Below are 19,080 nucleotides of genomic sequence, written 5' to 3'. Positions count from 1 at the left end.
ACCTTTACAAGACTATCACTGACTGAATACCCTTCGATTGAAAACAACAGTTGAGGGACTTCCTATTCCAGCTGTCTGGGCTAGTAATTCCTACTGTACATACACTATAAGGCTTTTCTTGCTGAATACAATGGATAAAAGCATCAGGATTCCGTACTTCAACATTTAAAAATAATGATATTGTAAGCGATGATGGGAAGGATTTTGTAATTCTGCTTTCAACAGGGTTAAGCATGCAGTGTTCTTTCAGGACAATTTAGGTTTTCCAGCTTCTGATTTTTATGTTTGAAAGGTTCACTGGAAAGCTATTTTATCTGACAGTATGGGGAAATTCACTGGTATCCCTTTTATTTTCTTGGGTATAACAACTTCTAAATTCTTCACCATATGTATTTCAATGAATGTCTTCTATCACTATAGAGGACAGTGCAATAATCATGTATTTCTACACATAATCGGTAGGTAAAAGGGCTTATAAACTATAGCATCTCTTTAGTTTTACATTTAGAAGTCACCACTATTGCACAGGCCAGCACTCCCACATGGGACTCTCCATACTGTCAAGGCTACATTAATAGCAAAGTCTGATGTTCACTTCATCTGCTACCATCATCTTTAAAGAGAATTCTCCAGCTGTGATTGCACACTATCAGTGGCACTGAAAAGGCAATTTTACCCAATTACAGCTCTGGATTGCAGTCACTTTGGACTGGAATAAGACGACTCACAAAACTCCTCATCAGTCTGAATCAGAAAGCCCTCTACTAAGGATATTTTCGAGTACCTTTCCATCAGTGGGAATACAAGCTCAGAGTAGCTCTAGGCATTGAATTTTATTGTCAAATGTCCATGTGCCAACTGTTTGTGGGGCAGGGGGCCCTGCTTTTACATAAACATGGTTCAAAGCATAGGGAACGGGCCTTGCTACCAAAATAAGGTAAGTGAAGACTTTCAATGAGTGACTGAAAGGGATGAGTGAGTTGGCATTAATAGGTAATGTAATAAAGAATAATGTTGTTTTCTGATCTTATGCACTCTACACACACACTGCAAATGACTGTCCATAATTATAAAGGAACAAACCCCTCCTCTTTTTTTTTTCTTTTTTACAAATAAGTGTTTGCAAAATATAAATTTCTGTTCACCTAACTTTTTAACCTAAACTGAAATTTCATATTCTACTCACACTCACATATTGGTAACTGTAAACTATCTTACACCCTATGACAGAGCCTGTCCCCTCGTAGCAAACCAACCTGAACAATCAATCAGGAGAAAGAAGGCAAGGCAAACTAACCTAAAGAAAGATAATCAAAGGCTAGTATTTGCTGGAGGATAAGCTTCATGATGATGACGCATCATCAGCCTTCTGACATTCAACCCCTTCACTATTGCTTACACTATTTCCAAAGCCAGCTGCATACTCACCCCTCCAAATGCCAAAGGAAATTCTCTCTCTGCTTTGTGAACTTAAAAAACAATGGTATCTTCCTTCCCATGAATAACTAAATTAATGATAACCTGTCTTCTTGTGCAGTTAGGTTCTATTCCTCTTACATACACAATAACCCTACCTTCTCTCATGTCATGGTACCTATTTGAACAAAGAAGGTAAGTTTCATGGCTGGCCCAGAGTTATGCACACACTGACTGCCCACCAGTGCGCTCAGATTGACTGATCAGTAGCACAAAATGCTACAGGAGAGTTTTGCCTATCTGTCCTGTAGTAGGGCGTAATTCGCAGGTCTCCCAGCGTCCTGAGTGGTCACGCCGTAGGTAATGCTGTAAAACTGTGTTTCCAAATCACCACCCTGTACTGCTATCAACACACTGATACCAGCATCAGTCACTATCTTGTAACTACTCTGCTACTTAAAGCTACCACAAGACACGTCAAATTTAAGAAGTTATATTTGAATTTTACTAAAGAGTGGAGCAACTGCTTGTTTATCCTAACACACTCTCGCTCCCAAAGAATGGCATCTTTGTGCACCCAGTTCCTTCCCTTCAGCTGCTGAATTTCAAACGTGTGACAGCCAAGCATCAGAAAGCATGCCGAGAACAGCAGCACAACCACTCCAGGGCCTTCCAAAACCTAGTCTGGCCTATTTGCGTGCATTGCCCCAAAGCATCTCCCCCCTTCATATTGACCCAAGCTCTCCCAAATCCCGCAGGCTCATTGATGCATAGGCTTTTCACAGCCTTGTAAGTCTCCAGGATTCCCCTGGCTCTGCCTCTCTACAGTTGAACTCGATAACTTTAAGGGTCTTTTCCAACCTAAACGATTCTATACGCTATCAGATGCATCTATACGCTGCAGAAGCTCTTGCTGGAACTCTCCACATATCATTATCTCCTCCAAGCTCAACCCTATCATCGAACCATCTTTCCTTCCTCATCAGTAATGCTCTGAATTTTTTCCAGACAGGGTTATGCACAGGCGGACACAGCAAGAGGACACAGCACATTCCCTTCATGGCCGAGGAGACCAGCCCTTTTCAAGGGAAGGGACTGGTGAAGAAACCCAGTACAAAGGAGGATGGAAAGATGAATACAGAAATTTCGAAGCACTGATAAGGTGGAAGGGGAAGTATATGGGATGCAGAGGGGCAAATCTACAATTAAACTACGAAAAGACAATAATGATGGAAAAAGAATATGAACAATAATGACAGAAAAGGCATAGGTGCTTGCTGGAAAGAGACCTTTGTAACCATTCTGCAGCAGATCCACATCTGGTAAGGAGCCTCCCCCATCCGTCCTGAACATGGCCTTTTGAGGAAATTTCTAGGAGTACAACAAAAGTCTTAATGTTCAAATCAAGTAAGTTGCAACATTCATTGCAGGCTATATCAGTAATTATTTTCACTTTGCAAATCAGTTCAACAGTATGAAGATAATCTGTACAACGCTGGTCATTAATCATATCGGGAAATGCTGCAATAATACCATTGTCACAAATCCATTTGCAAATTTTCAGAAAACAGCTAAATAGATTAATTATCGTTGAGAAATTTACCTGATTCGTTTGGATAATACTAGTTAATAACTTTGAAAGTTATTCTGGGAAAGAGGGAAGATAAACCCAAATTAAATAAGAGGCCATAAGGCAGTGATACTGTAAAAAAAACAAGCCGTGAAAGTATGTCTTTACAGGTAAACATTAATGAAAGAAAAGAAAAAAATGTTTCACCCAAAGATAACACTCATCAATACATCTGCTGATCCCATTAACCAGATGGCTTAGTGGTTGGAATTGCATGGAAAGATAAATCAAGATGCCAAACTTTGTACTTTTAACACAATCTAACGACTTAGCATTAAATTTTCAAGGGAGAAAGTTTTCCAGCAGAAGTTGGCTACTCGGGGAAAAAAAAAAAGTATAACCATCTCCCTATCAAGTCATGATTTTATTTATCAATGACATGGACACTGAAACTGTGCACAAAATCTGAAAGCAATCACTTCACCTAAAATTAGGTACAAAGAAGCCTGCAGTGATAAATAAGTGGATCTTTAACAGCTGTTGTGGCGTGCTCAAATCTCATCTCCTGTTCATTCATTCAAGTTATAACAGGCTGATACATGGATGTTTTGTATCAGTGCAGAGAAAACAGTAATTCCAGAATTAGTTCATTCAGCTCGGATGCAAACTACAGCACATACAGTCTCATCGCTGGTGACTCGAGAAGGATACACGGAAAAGAATTTAAACAGCATTTGTAATACGGTCCTGTAAATGAGAATCACTGACTCTGAAAGGGGAGTGCAGGAGAATCTGTAAGCACTTTCTTATCTCTTGAGGGGAGCGTTTCCAGTTTCCTACACACCATACAACAGCATGTTTATTTTAGGAATAATCTGAAAGTCAAGTTTTCGTAACAAAGTGATAGAACACTTATTTCACGTAGTATTAACAGTAATGGTAGGGCACAAGAAGTCAGATTAAAAATAGCCAATGTACACATTCCAAATATATACACCACAACAGTATCAAGGGCACTTGCACTCCTTGCACAGGAGCAAGGATACGTTTCTGCTGAGGAAAGTGGAGGTGACTTACAAAGCAGTGTAACATGTCTTCCTTCAGCTTCAGCTAAAACAGCTTTATATTTGTCAGAAGACAGTTACAGTATCGTCAACTTCAGAATGCGGTAACTGAAGTATTTTTAGCCCAGTATTTAGCACTGTATTACTGCTTGTAATAATAACTGAAAACTGATTGTAAACAATATGAAACTATTATATTTATGACTTTCGCATTGTCCAGAAATTATATTAAAACAAAGGACAAATGCTGAAATGTTTAAAATTCTTGCAATAATCTAACACCTGTATTTTTAATAACAGGTAATGAGATCTGCTAACAAAAGCAACTTTTTCAAATGACTGGTCTCTAAACTGCTGTAATACCGTCTCCACCACTGCGAACTTCTTAATGTTATAAATTGTTAGCAGTAAGCAAAACAAGATACTACAGAAGGATGTAGTGAGTAGCAGCATTGCCAAAAACAAGCAGATCCAACTCCATTCTCAGAATAAACTGCCTCGAGAAGTCACCAAGTAGCACGTTAACCCAGCATGAACGAGCAAATGCAAGAGCACCTTAAATATAGAAAGTGAATTGAGGAATTTAATAAAAAGTGCAGGGAAAAAAGAAAGAGGCTGTTCTAGAGGGCAAGAGGTCAGATACAAAAATCTTAAGGAGAAAGAGTAATCTTACTGTCAGCAAAGATGGCTCCAGTTAATTCAGAAATTTATGAGGTTCACTTTTTCTTCAAGTAAAACATTCTCTCCTCTCCTCTGCAAATGACAGAGCAGATTAAAAGGAGCCAGTGTGTTCAGCAATCTCTTCAACAGACAGACTGGCACAGAAACAGAAGATTGATCCCCAGTCAAAACTTAGTTGACAAAGTGATATGATGTGATATCCAGTGCTGCTTCTCCAAAAAATTACAGTTTCCTTAGGTTTCTGATTAGCATTAAAGTCACTCTTCTACATAATCACTGCTGTTATTAATTCTTTCTACCAATTTCTGCAGATACTACTTTTTCTACTTAAATTTCAGAATACTCAGTGCCATCTCCCCCTCTTGAGAAATGTCACTTAGTAACATCAGGGATAATTAAGTCCTTTCTCTTATGATAAATTGCCTCCTTCTCATCAAAAAAGAAAGAGAAGGAAAAAAAAAGAAAAGAAAAGAAAAAAGTCGAGCATCTTGGATGAACCACTTATCTCAACTCTTTCTGTTTAAAACTCCAGAGACTAAGGAGAAATAGAAGCCTTTCACAGGATGGAATGAAACACCATGGCTCTCACCTAGCCTAAATGACTAGCTTAGATTAGATGCTTATTTTTCAAATTATTAACATTAGGTGAAGTCAAACATGGTTAATGAACCTAAAAATGAGAATCAGATAAACTGGCTTCATGAAGCATTGCCAGAGGTACACAACAAGCCTTGCAAGCAAAGGGAAGAAAGAATGTCCTCCTTCTATTTTTTAAATGCAATTTTCAGTCTGGTGTTCCCCAAAACTTTAGTAATGTAGTTCAACATGAGATCATTGAACATCAAGGACTTGAGTACACATGCAAACCAGTTGCGGAAAAAAAAAAAAAATGTAGCAGTAGCTGAAACGGCATACTGTTCCCCCGAGGCAGAAGAAAATAAGTCTCTAAGTGCTTACCTCCTGTTTAACTAAAAAACAACTAGTACAAAGCTTTCAAGAAGCAGCACTATATAGTATACTTAACATGCCTGATCTGACAAGTGATGAAGAGTTTTAGTAACACTTCGGTGCAGCCTGCAGATGAAAGAATAAAACAAAAGCTTTTATTTTCATATTAATGTGATAAAGAATACGTTAAATGTATGGTTTAATATCACACTGAGGAGTCTCTAACCAGTAAATAAATTGTGATGGAAAGAATTTTTTCTTTCCATCAAAAAAAAAAAAATTACTATTAAAACCATGAGGTTTTCTTACTTGGAAGTCTCCTTATCCTGCACAATGACCTCCTACCCGTTCACTGGAGAGTTTCATACATTTCATACATTAATTTCATACATTCTCCACTTACAGCAGTCCCTCAATTCTTTTCATTTTATTGATAGTTGTAGTCAGTGGAGAGATAATTTGGATAACAATATATTTTACTGTAAAAGCAGAGCGGCTGCTATATAGCAGAAAGACAATTTCCTTGCACAGTGCTATCAAGACTAATACTGGTGAAGGCAAACCGTTCTAATTTAGTCATTGGTTTTATTTCATTAAAATTATCAATATTTTTAATTTTATTCTTTAAGATAGCAAAATCATTCAAACTGCTCCAAATTACTTCCACTGTAACAACCCTTTAAATTACATACCCTTTTATCTTAGCCAGCTATCTCATCTTTTTGACCTATAATCCCAGGAAAGTCTCTGAAGGACAAAGGAGAAATAGCTGGGTTTTATTCTGGTGCCCACACACAGCACAGACTAGAAAATTCTAAGGCTGAAATTACAGCGTAAATATTAAATAGTTCAACGCCCACTAATGTCTATCTTCAGCACATTTAACTCTCAATACGAACTAAGAACTTGAGCACGTGTGAACTGAGATTTCTGCAAGAACACAAATGGGAGATTTCTAACAAGGACAGCAACAAATGTGTCTCAAACAGGCATCTTCCTCTTCCTCTGTCAAATTCCAATTTCTAATAGATAATATAACTGAAATTAATTTTTTAAAAAACTAGAAAAAAGCAAGTAACTGGATAGATTTTTATTTAATTCTAACATGAAAAAAACCCCAAACAACTCCAAAAAAGCCCACACTGTCTTTCCCCAATTCTGCCTCATAAACATTTGATAAAGTCTGGCTGCATTTTCAAAAAGTTCAGCCTACAGCTAAGCTCTGAATGTCTATGCTCAAAGGTCTAAAACTTTGCCAGGATTTTACTACAAAACAATTCAGTATTCAGAAGTAGTAAAAGGCAATGGCACCAATTCCATGCAAAAATGCAGAACCATTTAGTCCTTAAAACTTATTACTACATGTTGTTTTGCAAAGGGCTCCATGAACCCTGAGCAATCTCTTTTTCCCAGGTTAATTTTTTTCTCTGTGTTTTTGGAGACAGTTTCCCTGGCTTTCTTAGTTAAGTTTACTGCAGCACTAGAAATTAATACAAGAATCACACGCCAGCCACCAACAGTTGTTTTTCAACATGATTTTCTGCTAACTGCTGGAAGATTATGTTTTAGCGTGCACAAATCTTGTGCTTCCACATCAAAAACCAGGTGGTTCTAACTTTTAATTCTCAAGCCATTGCTAAGCAAATACTTTGGATATGCTTGTTATACTAGCTACGACCAAAATTGCTTTACACATGTACTCCACAACTACTCCAAAAGATTTTTAGAGCAAACCTCTGCACTCCGTAAACCCTAATAGAGCACATGCAGCCTTAAGCAGAATAGCATGAAATTTAATTTCAACAAATCCACTGGAGACCAAAAAGCATACAGTATGCAGTACGTAAGAATTACCTGTTTCTAAGAATATATAGCAGTAAAAATGACACTTGTAAATGAATGCACACTGAAAGATAAATTCTGCCTATCTGCAAAAAGCCACACACACAGAAAACCATTTGTAAAAGAAAAAGCTATAAAAGAAGCTGACTATCATCGCAATGAATGTACCTCGGCCTGAGACCCAGTTACTTATGCATACGAGTAGGACAGGACCTGACAAATCGAGTGCTTTTCCTTTAAATTTAATTTGGAATATCAGAAGTTCTCTATCAACTGTAAAATGAGAACCCTTAAACAAATCAATCAAACGTCCCCCTAATATTTGACAATATTTATGATATATACTGGTTTTCTCCCTGACCCTCATGGAGGGGGGGATAGAACACAACAATCCCAGAAGCTCTCAAAAACCTGATTCCTCCATTTGCAGAATCCTTGCAAACCTCAGAATTTGTTTCTTTACTGTCCTTTACCACATTGAACAACAACAAATAAAGCAATAGCGGGAGCAGAAGGAGAGAGGGGGGATGGGAATCAATTACTGCAATTCTAGCCTTAAATGCCTCCCACACAGGGACTGCTTTTTTCATACAAAGTTGAACATGATCATTTCATTACAATGAAAGAAAAAGGAAGAAAGAGAGAGAAAGAGGGAGACACAGAGAGACCTCTTTTACATTCAGCCTGTCCTTCCAACTGCACAAACTCAAACGAAATTTGTATCATGTCAAATTCCAGGTTAACATTAACACAAGTATCATTCCTTGGAGCATATTTAAGCATTACGTATTTCATGCAGTCCACTACTACACTGAGATATAAATAGGGCATTTCAAGGGGCTGGTTGGGTTGTCTTCTCTTAATTGTTATTACCGATTTACATGTAAAAGTTCTCTTTCATTTGGGGGGTGGGGGGGAAGAGTTAATCCTTCTTTGAACAACATTAAATATTACTTCAGTATTAGGGAAAAAATAATAATTGCAGTCTACCAAAGCTTGAGGATTGTTTCGCTTCACAACAGTCTCTTTCTGAAGATACAGTCCAGACCACCTGATCCATGCCTGTGCTCTCCAGCTCCATGAAGTACGTGATCAGGCTTACCCCCTTCCAATAGCACTGGCTCTTCGACGACTGCGGTGAAGTTACTTAAGCAGCTGAATCAGGAAAGAAAAACTTAAATTTGACATAATTTGCAAAAGCTATTCCAAAAGATGGTCATCACCAAAAGGGAAAAGTGACGCTACTGCTCCTGTGTGTGTTCCTGCTTCCCTTCTCTGAATACACAAGGTTCAACTAAGGGAGCTAAGCTGGTACGGAACTCTTCTTGTAGGGTGTTTCTGGATGGTTTAGATCACTGGACACCAAGTTATTATGGAACAGACGTGATCAGACACGAGACTGTTAAATGAGGTAAATTGTGATGTCAGACTCCAGCTTCAACCACATGACATTCACATGAGAAGTTCCAACCCCTTTTGCCATTCGTTCTTGTTCTACCTTTGGACATTTGTATAAAACATTCATTGTTCCACAATACGTATCAGCACTCAAAAGGCAATTAAAGTGGGCAGACCAAGGGCACAGTCTGGATAACACCTCGAAAATGGTATTCCAGTGAAGAATCAAAGCACTACTTTTGAATTGGACAAACATTGGGAATATAGTACAACAGAATACACCAGGCACATGAAGGTTTTTGCATTCCCACCTTAAAAAAATTCTGTTCTTAAGTGAGACAAGAATTCATAAGGTTCTAGATATTGCACTTATATAATTATGTATCTTTTCCATATTCAATAATCCAAGTCCTTTAAACAATTAAATTAGGGCTCTTTGCCTATTCTTTTAATATTTTCACCATGCCTACCCAACCCTCCATGAATTATGCGCCATGTATTTGGTAAGGTTAGTACTGTCCTTTAAGGACGCAGAGTGAACCAAGCCCTCCCACAGCCCTGAATTCCTATGAACAAAAACAGATGCACAAGTTGCATTATTTGCTAGTTTTTCCTTCTAATTTCAGTATCATTTTACAAGGACATACCCAGCCACCTGAGAGCATTCACAGAACACCTTGCATGTCACAGAGACAGTGAGAACTTCAATTTATGCAATACTTGCTTCATCTCCCGTGCATAATTTTATCTTCCCTATACCCCTGCAACCCAGTGACATGAATGTCAGACTCAACTAAAGATTCGCTGTTACAGTGACAGCATTAAAAGTTTGGCATCTTTAGCAGTCTAGTAAGTTACAAAATGTTTCACCTTTTGATAATAAAACACTTCCATCAATAGTGAACCTTTAACCCAGAGAATATCAATGTACATCACTGAAAATAAAGTTATCTCCAAGAAATTCAGTGACAACTAAGTAGCAACAGAGCAAGCCACAGGAGAGCAGGAGTGAGTACTGCAGCATCACATCTGCAAAAATACCCGAGACAGCTTGCTCAAATTTAGATCACACATCAAAGAAAAATATAAACCCCGAGCAGGCTATTGCCTGGGTGTCAGAACAAAGGATGTTCTCATGAAGCTGCCCTTCCTCTACACATCAGTGTATTACGCCATATACATATATACCATATACACCATATCTACTTCATCAAGAGCAGTAGGATGAACCTTACTCAAAACTGACAGATGTTCTTTGGAATGTATTCCTGCCATAACAGCTACATTAGAGGCTTCCAAGATTTTCAGACCAAAAGCCTACCACAAGTCATCAGTATTTCACAAGTACCTCTGCATCCCTTTGAACCACTTTTTTTAATCCATTCCCCAACCAGGTCAGAGGGAAATCAAACCAAACCCACAAGTATACTATGAAAAAAAAAAAAAAATTATCCTATAAGATGCAAATCATGGTCTTACAGTCTACCAGTGGTCTACAGACCAGGTCAGTTTGTTGACTGGGGATTCCTACTTGATTTATTTCACGGAGGTTTTCAGTACCAGTTAATTTTAAAACCTCCTTCTAAAGATTACACAAAGCTCTACCTAGCGGAAGGCAAAATAAACTCCACCAAATGGAGAGATCAAGTCCTCCCAGTTGCTGTTACAGGAAGAAAGGTCACAAATCCATGTCACTGGCTGAAAGGAATTGCCCGAGATTTACTTTCCTGTGAGACACCTGTAACCAGCAGGGAATCAACTCAGGAGCTGCTGAAACTCTGATTTTTTTCCTTTTCTAAAAATAAGAGAAATTCTACAAAATAAAATCACAGAAATTTCAATTTACCTTTCAGTTTATGCAGAGAACAACTGTTGTTGCAACAAAAAGGTAGATGAAAACAATTAATGCATTAAAGGGCACAGAACTAACAGGATTTATTTGCAGAGGACTCTTGCTTAACTGGCATAAATTTAGCCAAACTCTGTAAACTTCCAGATACTCATAAAAAGTGAAAATACAAACCAATTCAAAGTTAAAAGCAATAATGCTGAGCCTGCCACAACATTTATCATGACGGATTCCAGTTTTACTTTTTTCATGCAGCATCTAACTATCCATAATTACTAGTATCATCAGTACATGCTGCAGTTCTTCAAATAAAATTAAAAACAAAAAAAGACAGGGAACAAGGGCAATGACTGATGTAAAAGTTCTCAGTCATGTTCTCTTGGGCTACACATTGCAAGAGACCACTCCTGGTGGTCACAATGGTCCCTTCTCACATTATAAGGATTAAAAATGTTCTGTTGTGCTCAGCAAACTCATTTTCACACCCTACTGCCAAATCACAGGATCACAAATCATTCAGGTTGGAAGGGGCCTCAGGAAACCATTTTGTAAAACTTTCTGCTCAATGCAGGGTCAGCCTTGAGATCAGACCAGATTGCTGAGGAGTTTATCCTCTCACATCTTGAAAGCCCCCAAGGATGCAGGCAGCACAGCCTCCCTAGAAAACCTCTTCCCATGGTCTCATCATGACAAAGTATTTCCTTATTGTCACTCTGAACCTGTCCTGCTTCAATGTCCATTGTCTCTTGCCCTCATATGATGCATCACCATGAAGAATCTGTTGCCAGCTTCTCAATAAGCCCCACAGGTATGGGAAGGTTGCTATTAGGGCTCCCCAAAGCCTTCTCTGCTCGACCTTGAACAAGCCAAGTCTCCTCAGCCTCTCCTCCCAGGGAAGGTGCTCCAACCTCTGACCTTTGCTGAGCTTGTTCCAGCTCCTTTTCATCAGTTACTCCAGGCAGGCAGGCCCCAGCCTGCGCTGTGGCAAAGGGTTTCTCCTTTCCTAGAGGCAGGACTTCGGATTTGTCCCTGTTTTATTTCATGAGGTTCTTGTTGGCTCGTTCCTCCAGCCAGCCTAGGTCCCTCTGGATAGTAGCCCTGCCCTCGAAAGTATTGACTGTGTCCCCCCGGTTTGTGGTCATCTTCATTGAAGAGCATAGACTCCACCTCCTCCTCCGGGACATTCATAAAGCTGTTATGAAACCCCTGCAGACCCCACGTGATACCAGCCTCCAGGTAGAGTATGACCCATTAACCACAATCCTCCGACCCTTACCAGTCAGGTTTTTATACCAACCTGTTGTCCAGTCATCCACACTGCAACGTCCTAACTTGGATATAAGAATATTGGGAGAGATGGTGTCGAACACCTTGCTGAAGTTGAGGTAAATGACATGTACTGCCCTCCACTCATCCACAAATCCACTCATTTTGTAGTCTGTCTCTGCCTCCACCTCCTGCTGACCTCATTTTTACACTGAAGCCCTATCATTTAACCAGACCAGCCTCCCCATATATCTATTAATTTTCCTGAATACTGGCAATGGACCTTTCTTGCAGTAGGAAGAGGTTGTCCTTAAGGACCTCACAGCTTTCCTGAGCTTATCCCTTAAAGAGGCCTCCTATGGGATCCCACCAACCAGGACTCTTCATAAGCTGAAGTTTGCTGTCCTTAAGTTCAGTTAAATCACGGTTGCATCTCCAATTAGACCTAATTCTTCAAATACTCATTCCTGTATATCTCAACAACACTTCCTTATGTTTCCTACTCAGCCAAGATAGCCCGGGCCACCGAAACTCCACCAAAAGTCATAGACACCAACACAACAGAGTACACATTAAAACGCATCATCCCACACAAATGAACAAAACTAAGAAATATATTTTTCTCCACTGGAAACATGCCAGGCCTAACCCAATTTCTGAGGAAGCATCAACAGTACTCACTTTATTACACACCTACACCATAAGTAATATTTTATGACATGGGTCCTTTGCCAATTCGTTTTCATGAGGACAGTGTAGTAACAGTAACAAATAATAGAGTTAAAAATATTACCAAAAAAAAAAAAGATAGAAAAGTCCTCTGTATCTTCAGTGTAATCTGTTACTGCAAAGGGGAAAAAAATGACTGTCTCAGATGCAGATTCTTTGATAACTTAAGTATTTTTTCTTGCTTTTTTTTTTCCCCATAGTAAGACTATTAGCTTTGCAGATATCCACTAAGCTAAAATAAATTAAAACATTCCCTTTGTCTGTTATGACTAAAGCTTTAGGTATAATACGCACTCAGGAAAAAAAAAGTATTCGTCTGACCAAATTACTTTTCATCAATATTGCTTTAGGAATTACAGACATACTTTAAAGATTTTACACTTGTTAAATATTTTAGTGCATTTAATATTACTCAGAAGTCAGAAAATGATCCAAGCAAGCTAGGATGCTCGAAGACGTAGCATTTAGATGTCAGATTTCATTGTAAGTGTATGCAATTTCATCTTCTGACCCCAAACTAAAGTCAATAAATTCATCATATATTGGCAAGCAACAAGATACACATTCTTTCATGTAATCTAATCCATTATTCCTCCACCAAAAGCTATCAAAGACTTGACTTAAAGAAAGGGCTGGTTTTAATAGCTCTAATGTTTCTCCCTCTAGACATCTTTTTTATTTTTGTAGAAAAGTGTTATTTGTCTAGAATACATGAAGACATAAATGCAGGCTAACAAACTGTCAGGTTCGAAAGTTGCCCAGCTGGTAATCCAAAAGCCAGAGCCAGCCTCCAAACACCACCATCCTTGGAAAACTCTCTTCAGAAGCACTGAGTGATCCACTGTGTCAGAAAAACAAGTCATTATCGCCAGATTCATAAACAGGATGGGAGAAGCTGCCTGGAGAGAGGCGTCTCATTAATGGTGCAAGAGGCTTTACCAAGAAACCAAGCCCCAGCACCGCTGCACCACAGAAGGAAGATCCCCAGATTTGGGATCCAGCCCACACAGCCATCAGCAGAGAATAGTTCAATATGAAGTGATCACAGCACTAGGTTTTTAAAGCGAGTGCCTTTCCTGCCATGACATCTTTATCGGACAAATGCAGATTCTGACAAGTCAGATGTAGTTACAAAATAAACGAATAGGTTGACTGTTGTTACAGAATCAAAGAAATGCTATAGTTTGTAATCCCTTGTCAAAAAACATTCAGTGAAAGAGGAATGGATGGTATGGTAACATGTACTTAAGTATAATTTAATCCTCTTAAATACAAATCATTTTAGCAAGTGAGGTGTACACCGATTATGCTTTCCTGCAGAAATGCAAGCACTTCACTTAAATCACTAGTTCTTAAAGCAAAAATATGCGTAATGTTTCCCAAGCTTGTGAAGGGACAAGTGATTCATTAAGCCCTTCAGTAAATAAAAATAAAAACAGGAAAAGCATTATTTCCAACATACAGAACAAAGGATCAAGATCTGTACCTACTGTGAATTAGCAAAGAATTACTGTGGTATTACAGCCTTCATCTCTAGTCACTACATCCCAAAAATCACAGACGCTTATTCACAAGACTACTTCCGTAACCCAGGTTTAAGGATGAAAAAGCAATAACCACTGATGTGAAAGTAGGTAGGATGTGCAAGTATTCTTTCATATAAATTCTTTACCTAGAATAATTTCTTCACCACAGTAAAATACATGTACATAATGAGAAGGCTACCATTCATACCAAAAAAAGAGGTGGACAATCTGGCAGTCCATGCATGAAAACACAGCCCTACTCCATTCAAGCCCTACTTAAGCAAGCATAAAATTTTTGAGCAATTTTATTGGGCAAACTACATTTCACAAGGCAGGTGACAGTTTAAGTCATTTTCAGCACTGCTGTTTTCCTTGCCCTCACTATGCCACAGTCTTCCTATTCATAAAGTAGAAAAACAAACCTCTAAAACAGCATCATTCATAAACCCCAGTATTTGTAAAACATCCTGTGTTGGATTCACCTGAATTGTTAGGTGCTTACATCTGACCTCTTCACCCTGGTATCCCTAGAAGTAGAATTCTCAAATAAACCAGCTGAATTGTCCCCAAAAATGTCTCTTTCTTTCTACTGAATACAGACGGAGCCCAGCTCGGACATAGACACCTATACCACAGACACCTTCAATTAAGCAACAAGAAACCAACTTCCTATGCTTCGGACGAAGGAAAGATGCTACGTTTTGTTCATTCAAGTCTTGCTGCCCAGCCCACTACTGCCACAGGGCTTGTTTTTTTTAATCAGTCTTGAGTTTTGGTGGGATTTTTTGCAAGTATCAAAGCAAAAGGCCTTTAGGGAATACTGATATCATTAATATTTCTGGAGCACTGATAAGAAGCCTTACTTGAACCTTACAGGTTTCACACAGGAGACAAACATAAATCACATGCTCCCATCTCTGCCATTCATTTTCACCCCTTCAGCAGCTACATCATGAAGTATTTTAAATTAGGGTACAGGCTGCCTGGCATGAAGCCTGTTTGATGCATTTGAACAGGCATCAATAATGAAATATAAAATGTTAAGAAAGCCATCATTTTGAGCCATCGATCTGTATAAACTGTATGTGACTTATTTCCACTATTCCATGATAGGAAAACAGCATATCATTATTTTAATGTTTGCTTAAGTACATTTCAACAGAAGCTCACTATACTATACTAAACTCAGTGTTGATTAAGTACGCAAAAATTTTCACTTCAAAACTCAATACATATTTGGAATGGATATCTGCTTTTTCTGTTTGTTTGGGGGTTTTTGGTTTGTTTTTTTTTTAAAGTCTTTAACAGTGGATAATACCTTAGAAAAGAAAGCCTAATGAACAGTTGTGGTTTACATTTTCATGTTAGTCAAAAGCAAATACAGAGTAATATAACTCCACTAAAAGCGTACAAACTACTTCCTTCTTCAAAAGGAGATGAGCAAAAAAGTTAATGTCAAAAAATCATCTCTACAAAATGGCAATGAGATCATTACAATGCTCCAAAAGGCACAATTGATTTTCTTCCTCTCATTAAAAAACAGAAAACGTGGGCATACCTGCACCAGATGCTGATCGGTGCTGAGACTGAGGTCTTCCACTGGGTGATGACGGTTCCTTCATACGATCAATGACACTGTCAGACAGCTGAAAAATATAATTCCAAACCCAGAGTCAGACTGGGTTATCCCGTTACCTCTTTATCCCTCTCTTTCCCCCAAAAATGAAGTAAAACTTAAAAAAAAGAGCATAGAGCCCCAAAATAAGACATGACAGCTGCTAAAATTCTATCCACAATGCAAAATAAACTTTCTATTTCCCCTTATCTGTGGGGAAAGCACTCATCTCTGAGTGCAAACCATTAAACTGAACAAGATTATTTTGGCTCTGTAAGAAACTGATTATGACAAAATATAGGATACAGGGAACTGTAAAAGAAACCCTTTGATATGTTGCTTGTAATTGATCAGCCTCTTTGCCTTTCTCAGTTACTTGGATGACAGTCAAATCCCACACCATGCAGGTGTAGAGCACTTAACCCAGAAGGAACTTCATCCTGATAAAGCCCTCAAAACACTTGTGCAACACAAGTGGTCACAGGAAGTGTAGTCCGCCACTAAGTTCATTCTAACATTGACACAAAAATACTGTCACAAATTATGCACAATCAAACTGAGATTAAGAGTAATGGCCAGTTTCAGATCTGCTGTAGCCCATGGAAAAACTTAACAAAAGTTAAAGAAGTTATAACATGAAAGCTTGGTTTTCCAACTTTCTATTGGTTTCCTTGAACACCTTACTCTTACCAAAAAACTGTTTTGACTGCCCATGAGCATTAATTTTAATTAGCAAATTTTTTACTAAACCTACAGCATGACATGTCTCACTGGAAGAAATCTGTTACAAAGACCTTGCTAAAATTTGTAATCTAAAACACAACTGAAAGCATAGAATTCCTTCAGCATAAGATTTCTTAACCCAGTACTAAAACTCTCAACTTCACAGTTTTACATATGTAAACAGATCCACTTCTGAATGTCCTATTGACTAACATTATTCATTTAGTGAAGCTTTATCTTCCTATTACCTGTAATATTCAGTTTTTATTCCCAATATTTCAAGATCCAGGATACTTTAGACACTTCAGTAGCACTTCCCAGTATTTAATCATATTTCAGAGCAGATGAACTCTGCTGTGAACGCTTACGTTACTGTTACCTATTTGCCTGAGCGCGTTAAATGACCAGAACTGAAAAATATAAGTATACTGAAATAGGCAACAGTGACTATCATGGTTCATTCCGCAACACTCCTCCCTAGGAGCAGTAATAAAAAATAAAAGACAACTTATTATCATTCCTGGTATGAACTACACAGCGTCTTCCATTGAAAAATTTTTAAGCTGCAAGATTTCTCAAAGTGTCTTGTGTAAAAAACTACCTTCTGGTATATTATAAGCAACAGCATGCCATAAATAGGGAAAGAATGGGAATGCTTCTGCAGGTACACAGGAAGTCGGATACCCAGCAGGTAAGAGAGCAGAATATAGGAAAGGGAGGAGCTGTCATACGTAGAGGTCATGGAGAGACAAAACAAGCTCTTCTCGTCACACACCTCTCCTACAACTGTTCTGCCACTCGTCTTTAGAAACCAGGCTGGGGGCAAGACTCCCCGCTGAGTTTCCTATTCGCGCGTGCTTCTTGCCACGAAGAGACGCCTCTAGACCGCACCCGAGCACCACGGCTCGGTCCCCTAAAAGCCCCAACTGAAAAAACGGGACAGGAGTGGAGGTCACTGCAGGACAGGGGCTGGAGACGGAGGGGAACAACCGCGAGGCGTGAGGGGACGGAGCTGCAGGGACAGGACCCAGCAGCGTAGAGGCACGAGAAGACGAGAGAGAGGGACCGGGGCGCAGCGGGCCGAGCTCGGGGCAGCCTGGCGCGAGGCAGGCCCCAAGTGTCCCTGCGAGAACCCCCGGCCCGGGGAAGCCCCGCTCTCACCCGCACGCCCTTCACCACCGTGATGTTCTCATTCTCGTCCGCCTCAAAGGTGACGCGCCGGGTGCTGCCGCCGCCGCCCATCTTCGCCCGGCGCCACCAGGCCGCGGCCAGGGACGGCCCCAAGGAGACTCGCCGACCCCGCTGCCAGCGCGCCGCGCAACAACGCCGACCCTCATTGGCTCGCCGCTAGCCCCGCCCTGCCCCCCCCTTAGAACCCTGCTGCCTATTGGCTGTGGGGCCGTAGCCATGGAAACCGCGCACCCCCCGCTGAAGAGCGGCGAGGTACCCGGAGAGGGTGCGGAAACTTTTTCCGTTTAAACTTCACGAGGGCGCAGACTACAAGTCCCAGGAAGCTTAGCGCCGGGGAGTGAGACGTGCGCCTGCGCAGTGCCCGCTGGGTAGTGTAGTTCGCAGGGTGTGCGGAGAAGTGTCGCCCCTCACGTCCCGTTGGGCCTGTCCCGGGGCCCGGCTCCGCTCTAAGGGGACATTCTCCATCCCCCCCCGGCATCGCTTGTCCCGCTGGCGCGGAGCAGGGGGTGTGCTCCTGCCCTTCCTCAGAGAGGCCACGCTATTGGGCGCCTCAGGGCAGCCCGTTGTGAGGTGCGTGCCCCAGGCTTCAGCAGGAGCTCTGGGCCTGAGCTGACACCTCATCCCATTTCCCACATCGTAACGGCATAAAGTTACCATTAGCATAGCCCCTTTGGTCATGTAATTTTCTTTCTGTTAGATGAATAATGTTAATAATGCATAATACATTTTCTTTTCAGCCTACAATATGAAGTGCAAGTAGATCTGGCTGTTCTGCGCATAAAATCCCCCTGTGGACACAATGGCCTACCTTGATGGCCAGAATTGCAGAGGTGCGTGCTGGGAAGATGTCCAAAAGGAGAAAAAGGTGTTCTTTATAATATCAGAAAAAGTATTGCATTCTGGATGCCGGTGGTGTCAGACACACCTTTGAATTTCTCGTGCCTAAGTATGAGGCAAGAAGTACTTTTACATAGCTGGAATATATGAATATACATTGTTTTGTCTCTCCTACCATCTGGCCTCTTCAGTTGTTTTACCTAATGAAGCTCCAGTCTCCTGCTGGGACTTCTTGACACTGGCAACATACAAATAATAATAACCACGGTATTTTGGAAACCTTTATCTTTTCTTTTTCCCCCTTTCAAGCTCTTCATCTGTTTGGCTCAAGGAAGGATAGCCTATTTGTTCCGAAGTGTCACTGAAGCTTTCAACTCCCCTTGCAAGAAATTTGTCCCAAAGTGTTTACACAATGATCACAACGG

At 40.1% G+C, this 19,080-nt stretch overlaps 1 protein-coding gene across 1 annotated transcript in view; it reads right to left on the bottom strand.

The window, feature by feature from the left end:
• Positions 1-17,869, bottom strand: part of CHCHD3 (coiled-coil-helix-coiled-coil-helix domain containing 3) — a gene marked incomplete at both ends in the record, with an annotated part of 171,446 nt that extends 153,577 nt beyond the window's left edge. Inside the window, 2 exons of the mRNA XM_082010818.1 lie at positions 15,848-15,935; positions 17,789-17,869. Of these exons, the coding sequence (XP_081866944.1) occupies positions 15,848-15,935; positions 17,789-17,869 (169 nt within the window). The remainder of the gene's footprint in view (positions 1-15,847; positions 15,936-17,788) is intronic.
• Between the last annotated feature and the right edge of the window lie 1,211 nt (positions 17,870-19,080).

Source organism: Phaethon aethereus, assembly GCF_964289735.1.
Source record: "Phaethon aethereus genome assembly, chromosome: 1".
NCBI lineage: Eukaryota > Metazoa > Chordata > Aves > Phaethontiformes > Phaethontidae > Phaethon > Phaethon aethereus.
This window is presented reverse-complemented; position numbering and strand designations above follow the sequence as displayed.